Below are 7,500 nucleotides of genomic sequence, written 5' to 3'. Positions count from 1 at the left end.
TTGGTACTACCAACTAAATGCAATATATTTACAGAATTCAATTCTCTGGGATAATTAAATCATGTTTAGTCTTTCCTTCACTGCCACAGTTAAACTTCTAAAATCAACATTTAATGGTAAATTAAGGCATTTCATTAGTACACTGTATGCAATCACTCGCACACCTCCACACGTAACTCTGCACACTCCCAATTGACCCAAGACGTACGAAGTGCCTCACAGATTGGTAACATTTTCAAATGTTTTTGAGATACATTTTTTGTTTGAAGATTTATTATGGAAAAAATTGAATTGGAAGTCTGTAAATAAAAACACGGTGTCAGATCAGGCACTCCATGCCAGCGCATGTGCAATTCAACAGTATTGCAGGGGACGTAGTATTTACCATTTATTTTGCATATTTTTGGTCTTGTGTATGTTTTGAAAATGCTCTAAATATGGCCAATTCTATCATGTCTTCTTACCATTTCTCTCATGAGCTCTCTGCTTAGTGCAACAAAATATTGTTTAGCTGCTTCGCAATACATTGCTATAAAAATTTATACATGGTTTACTTAGTTTCTTTAAAGAAAACTATCTTGGGCCATTTCAACTGGCTTTTTACAGTGGAACTATCAACTGTACAGAACTTGGCCATACTTAACACAGGCAAATCACAAATTGAAGCTCTCTTGGTGGAATGGATAGGTACCCTCAATATTCGACTTATGATTGGTCAAGGAAATGTCATTTTCTGAACTGTGATTGGCTGAGTTTGATTTTTTAAAAATTGTAATTGCCAGTGCAGCAATTTGCTTTTAAATATTTGTTAAGCAGCAGTTACCTTTTGTTTGCATTTCACACATGGAAGATGAATAAGTAATATTCGTTAACTTCTGTATTATATACCAAGGTCTATACTACTACTTAACTATGTTGGGATATGCAGTACTTACCCATATCCTGCACTTGTTTGTTACAGGTATTTTAGGCTGATATTATGCTTATTGTAAATACCAGTAAATTATGTGTATTATATTTATATACTCTTCTTTTATTGTTATCATTGGAAAATTGCACCTGAATACAAATATTAAATACCGCAGATATATTATAAGTTTTGTCAAATCCTACCTTATTTTGGAGTCTCATGTCAGATGTGTCTGCCTTACTAAGCAGGTCTGGAGCTTGGGTTAACTCCCTCTTCTTCCCACTTTGGGGTGGATATAACTGGGCAGCTTCAATAAATAAGATTATAGAGGAGATGCTTTATATTCTCTAATAAATAAAAATAAAGAAATACTGCGAGAGATTCTGATCGCATGCCAGGACTCTTGGTTCATTCTTTAAGTCCCACAGCCATTCTATAGTCTGGGTATGTACTGATGGGTCTTCAGGGTTTACAAAATTCTCTGAATGATTTATGACTTTGATCATACCTGCAGTCTTTTAACCCAGTGCCGACATGTAAAAAATGTTTGGCAAGTGGACCTAAGAACGAGATTATTGGCACACACCGTTAGTTTCCCCGTTTGCGTCCGGTTCGATTGGTAGTTTTCATTAGACATTTGGCACCTAAAAGCTTTTATTTTGCTATGATTTATAAGAATATAATTTTCAAGGTTTACCGGCCATTGCCTAAATTTTTTACCATATAAATGAAGCCGCTGCTATTGGAGAAAAACGAACTCCGTGTGACGAACCAGTGGTATGGGCATATGATGCCATCCGTGTATTGGTCCACAACAGCCATGGCATGTACGTACATGCCACCTGTTGGCTACGGGTTAGACCATAGGCTTATTATACATTATAAATTTACTCCTTTAGTGCTAGGATGCTTTAAAGAGAGGGTCTGGAAATTTCGGTACAATTTTGGTTTCAGTTTTGGGCATGCATATCAAAATCTTGTTCATTGGCAAGAAAATAAGATCTAGAATATAATGCATTGTAAAAATAATTCTTTTGTTTTATTACATTGTAATATTTTGTATTATTTTTTTAGCTTGGCGGCAGCAGGATTCACCAAGTGAGGACTCGTGGTGGCAATATCAAGTACCGTGCTCTGCGCATGGATGTTGGTAACTTTTCTTGGGGATCAGAAGGTAAGGAGTCTTTCAGGAATTTTGTAGTTTCTCCCCACACCCCAGAAAACAAACTTGGTGAACTTTTCTTGTCATGTATGTTCAGGTTACATAGACTTAAAATTTGATAGAACTTTTATACATTTGTGCAGATGCTTAATATATTGGATTGTATTTTAGATGATTAATGAAAACTTGGTTTCAGGCCAGACCCGCAAGACTCGTATCGTTGATGTAGTATACAATGCTAGTAACAACGAGCTGGTGCGTACCAAGACCCTGGTGAAGAACGCTATTGTCATTGTTGATGCTGCACCTTTCAGACAGTGGTATGAAGCTCACTATGCTCTCCCTCTGGGCCGTAAGAAGTCCAAGAAGCTGGTAAGAACTGAGCCGGATTAGTTGTTCGGTTAATTTTGCAATGAAATTGTTTTTAGGAAAGTTTTTCATAAAATGGAAAGTTGCAGATGTTTAAAGTTTTTGAATATTAAAGATAAAATATATTTTTAATGGGTGCATTATTATAATTTTTTTTTTTTTTGTCCTGAAATAAAGCATCTTTTAAGCATATTGAAAAATACTACCCTTTGAGGATGATAAACAATCAACTAGACTGGTTGTGGTGTTGTTTTAACATCACATGTCAATGATGTCCTTTCATAGTTACTCTGATTTTCATATCTGATTTTGCTTTAATTGTTGCATAATTCAGGTGTTATAGATTATTTCCATATCCCAATAGTCTGAGGCTGAGGAAGCTGTTCTGAACAAGAAGAGGTCTACAAAGACCCAGAAGAAGTACAAGGCACGCCAAAAGACTGCCAAAGTGGAAGGTGGTCTTGAGGAGCAGTTCTTCAGTGGCCGTCTTCTTGGTAAGTAGAAATTTAATGTTTGTTACTGGAAGACAGTATTTTGTTAATGCAGTTTTTGATAAGTTAGTCCTGTATAGGATTTTTTTTTCCCCATAGTAAAAGCAGTAAGAAAATATCTTGACATGTGCAAGTACAATTTAGATCTTTGAGTCATACTGGAATAAAACTAGTTTTACCAGGGATGATAACCTCTTACACTAGACTTTTTTTGTCTGTCGTTTTGACATGGCAAGGTCTGTGTGTGCTTTCATAGTTACTCTGAGAAAAGTGTTAATATCTCACTTATAGAGATTAAAAGTTTTCCTGCATTTACACTTTTTCTTCTTGCAGCCTGCATTGCCTCTCGGCCCGGTCAGTGTGGACGCTGTGACGGATATCTCTTGGAAGGAAAGGAGCTCGAGTTCTACCTTAGGAAGCTCAAGAGCAAGAAGAAGCAATAGACAAATAAATGAGGACTAATTGAGTCAATTTTTTCTTAACCTTAACATACAATCTTGATGTTTTAGGGAATGTATTTGCTATGAACAGCATTTTCTGAGAAACTGTTCTTTACCTTACTGCAATACAGCTTGATTACTACTTCACAATATCCATTTTGATTGGTAATGTAGCTCTGGTTAGCATTAGTAAATGAAGTAGGAACCATTCACTAAATACTTTGCTGTTAGAGTGAAACCCTGAAATTGTATTCATTGTGTATTGAGCATCATCAGTTGGTTAGCATAGAAATCATACACAAAGTTTTTGAACTTGGAAATCAGAAGTTGAGGACTTTAATTAAAATTTTTGCTATTTAATGACTATTGAAAATACATGGGATAAGGTAAGCAATACAACCTTGTAAACTGCCAAAATATAATTTGTATCTTTACACCAGATCAATGTATGTATATTATAGATTTTTATATATTGCAGTTAAATGAAATTTTACCATGAAATTTTAATGATTTGTATGGCTGAAGTTCCATACTGAAAAGTTCCAGGAATGCAAAGCATGCCACAGTCTAGCCATGTTGGACCTGTTCTGCCCGTTTTGCTTATGGTAAGAAGTGTGTAAGATTACCTTGTAAACAGGTGTTAAGCTGGTGTGGTTTTTAAACTCGACTAAGAATTTTCATTTTCGTAGCAAGTGGTAAATATTTGTGCAATCAATTTGCCTCATAAGATTTCTAAAGCTATTTAGTACTGATGCCATGATCTTACAATAACTTGGTTAAAACGTGTTTAAAACTTACTATTCCTTTTCCAGCATGCATCATCTGCTTTGAGTGGTACATAATGAAAGGAGTGGTGCTTGAATGACTAGAAAGCTAGGATATTCAGATGCCTATGTTAACGTCAGACCAGTGCATGGATATTGGCAGTTTTACATTTGTAACAAAAGGTAAATCAGTATTTTTTATTGCCTTGGTCAATACTTGGCATGGCTTAATTTTAGTTTCAAAAAAATTTGTTACCAGTGATGATAACTGTAGTACTAGACCATCTTTGTCTGTCGTTTTGATATGACAAGGTCCTTGTGTTTTTTTCATAGTTACTCTGAGAACTTTCTTCAGCATCAGCATTTCCATTTTTCATATTTCATCATGGCAACTAACAGTTCTTCATCTTACAGCCTGCGTCTCCAGGTGTCTTGACCAGTGCGAACGCTGTCTGGATTCATGAATACATCTTCGAAGGAAAGACCATGTGTTAAATAAACAAACTAAAACAATTTTCGAAATTTTCATTCACTATTTCCCGATGTTAGCAGTTTCAGGCTTGAATACTTTTATTTTAAGTTGCACACAAACAGTACTTAAACCTTACACACGCTTAGAGGTTGTAGAAGGAACAGATTTTTTAAAGAGTAGATATAAAGCAACGTTTTTGGTAAACTTGTGGATCCCGTAATTTAATATTGATCTGCATATGGAACCTTGTAGATGACGGCTCTTGTTTTATCAGTGAGATTTTTACAAAGAAAATAACCGTAGGTTCCTATGATACTTTAAGAATCTGGTTGGAAGAAAATGGTTGTGTAGGTGAATATCAGATAACATCTCCATGTGCACCACTATACTGTTCTCCCCCTATTATCATCACGTTCCCCCAATCCCTTGCCCGTTATCATCGTGGGGGGGCTTAGGAGACGAAGACTGAGACCCAATGCAAGGATCTCCCCTGCCTAGAGCCTCAGCCCTCGACTCGCTAATTTTGCATGGTCTTTTCCCCCTCCAGCTTTTTGTTTGTCCCTTCTCCAACCCCTTCTACTATCTACTTCCTAAGGTGTAAGAGCCGTGCTGAAAGGATGAAAGGCTGACCTTGTGCCAGTCCTGAACGGCCTGCGGGAACTATGGGTACGATACTCCCGATTTAATTGTGTAGCCCTTACCTTCAAGCGAAGGGAGGTGGACCGTTTATGCCATTTTATATAATCAAAGTTCCCCATGACCACTAATGAAGATGTAATCCCCTTATTAGGTACAATGAGACTTGCCCCTTTATCAAATAGCCCCACCCCAGGCTCACCTTTGACCACGACTCCGGACACAAACTACTACCCACTCCTCAATGCCTACTTGTGCATTACCCACCCAAGAAGTCTATCTCCAGAAGACATTCCTACCCTCCCAACTTCCTCAAATTCATCAACTCTACCCCCACAATCTTCATCAAGCACCCCATCCTCCCTTATTACTACCTTACAGCCATATTCTCCATCACTCCGTAATACTCCCTCTTCCACACGTCCCCGACCATCCACCACCACCAACTCTACAGATATCTTAAATACTCTGTTTAGCCCAGCTAAATGGGACCGATTTTTCGTGATCCCTTCTACAGCTCCTTACTCAGGCAACACTTCTCTTTCAACAATGCCTCCAAAAACAAGTGGGCAGCGTCCCTTTCTATACCAGACGCGATCGCTCCCGTCTTGTAACAGCCAGATCAGAAACTGAATCTATAGCACTCAAATCTAACTGATCATTCTGACAACCCCATTCCTGCAGAACCTCATCCAACCCTTAATACTTGTACCGGAACTGTCTCTCTCTCCCCAGCAAACTGCCCAGTCGATACCAAAGATTGGTCAGACTATGGAGAAGACTTACTCGAATGCCTGAAAGACCAAGACGTGAAATCTCATACTCCATACTCTAGTAACCTCGTTCGCTCAGCCCTTCCCCCTCCACTCCAAGATGTCCCCATTTCCACTTCTACATCTTACCTCCCTCAGACCAATTCTTTTGCCACTCTAAATCCAGACACCCCAATCTCAACTACAGCCCCAACACCATCATTCTCCGTCCGCAGTAGACAGACTAAACGTTCTAACCCTTCTTCCCCTACAGAACAATCACCACCTACCTTTACCTTTATTCCTGAGACACCAGTCTCCTCTTCCCCCCCCCCTCATAAGAAAACCTTTGTCCCACAAAACTCTCCAGCTAACTCCACTGCAGAAACTATGGAAGACATTCAAAGCTATATGCTTGAGACACAAGATCCCATAACTCATGCTCCCTCCACACTTGAAGTGATTGCCGATATCCATACCCCTCCTACTCATATTCCCCCTACACCCCTTCCTCCTACTCCCTCTCAACACAACCTAACCCCCTCAATTCCGTCCACCACCGATATCCATCCTCCTGATATCCATCCCCCTCTTACTCATAGCACCTCTACACCCCTTCCTCCTAATCCCTCCCAATACAACACATCCCCTTCAACCCCAATTATACGCACATTCCCCCTCCCTCCATCCCCTCTATCCTTTCCACTCCCTCCCGGATACACACGGGAATCACTCATGTCACAACACCCCCAAGCTCCTTCCCCCCCAGATTCCACAACACGTAGAGGCGCTTTCACTCATAAAATACCTAAGGTATAGCTCTCCTACACTGGAATATTCGCAGTTTCCGTTCTCACAGACCAGACCTACGTCATATCCTTGCTTCTTATAACAATGTGTTCTCCTTCCTCAGACGCATAAATATCCTTCACTTGATCTAATTCCTTTACCTAAACCACCATAACCCTTTCCCTCATCAAACCCCTTACCCATCTTCAACTTTCCAACATTACTCTAGATAGTTAACGCAGAGCAACTATCACCTGACATCACCCTTACTATACCTTCCTATAGTGCTATATGACCTTTTATTTCGCTTTTAACCATTAACCATTTCAGCCAAGGTAGTAGCATCTCTCACCTTTCTGTACATTTCACTTCCATTAAGATCACCAAAGAACGAACTCCTATCACATTTTCCCTCTTTTCAGATGAACCATATAATACTCCCTTCTCCTCCTCAGAATTACACACTGCCTTACGATCATGCCGCAATACCCATGGAGGCCCTGATGGTATACACTGCCATATGCTCAAACACCACTCATCATCCTCTTTATCCTTTCTCATAAAGATTCATAATCAAAATTGGACAAAAGGATACCCCCCCCCCCTCACTGGAACGAAGCCCTCATTCTTCCTTTCTTAAAACGAAATAAATCGGGTACCCACCTACAAGATTGCCGCCTCATTGCTCTAACAAGCTGCTTATGCAAGCTACTAG

General features: G+C 39.3%; 1 protein-coding gene and 1 long non-coding RNA gene across 2 annotated transcripts in view; both read left to right on the top strand.

The window, feature by feature from the left end:
• LOC138867789 (small ribosomal subunit protein eS8-like) overlaps positions 1-3,398 on the top strand; it is a 5,050-nt gene extending 1,652 nt beyond the window's left edge. The window contains exons 3-6 of the mRNA XM_070144572.1: positions 1,985-2,084; positions 2,269-2,444; positions 2,806-2,935; positions 3,266-3,398. Of these exons, the coding sequence (XP_070000673.1) occupies positions 1,985-2,084; positions 2,269-2,444; positions 2,806-2,935; positions 3,266-3,375 (516 nt within the window). The 3' untranslated portion in view covers positions 3,376-3,398. The remainder of the gene's footprint in view (positions 1-1,984; positions 2,085-2,268; positions 2,445-2,805; positions 2,936-3,265) is intronic.
• Positions 3,399-4,178: 780 nt separating this feature from the next.
• Positions 4,179-4,649, top strand: LOC138867790 (uncharacterized). The gene is made up of 2 exons (XR_011399887.1): positions 4,179-4,319; positions 4,551-4,649. It is a non-coding gene; the product is annotated as an uncharacterized lncRNA (long non-coding RNA).
• The last annotated feature ends 2,851 nt before the right edge of the window (positions 4,650-7,500 follow it).

Source organism: Penaeus vannamei, chromosome 32 (assembly GCF_042767895.1).
Source record: "Penaeus vannamei isolate JL-2024 chromosome 32, ASM4276789v1, whole genome shotgun sequence".
NCBI lineage: Eukaryota > Metazoa > Arthropoda > Malacostraca > Decapoda > Penaeidae > Penaeus > Penaeus vannamei.
The sequence above is the reverse complement of the archived record's forward strand: the minus strand, read 5'-3'. Positions and strand labels throughout refer to the sequence as shown.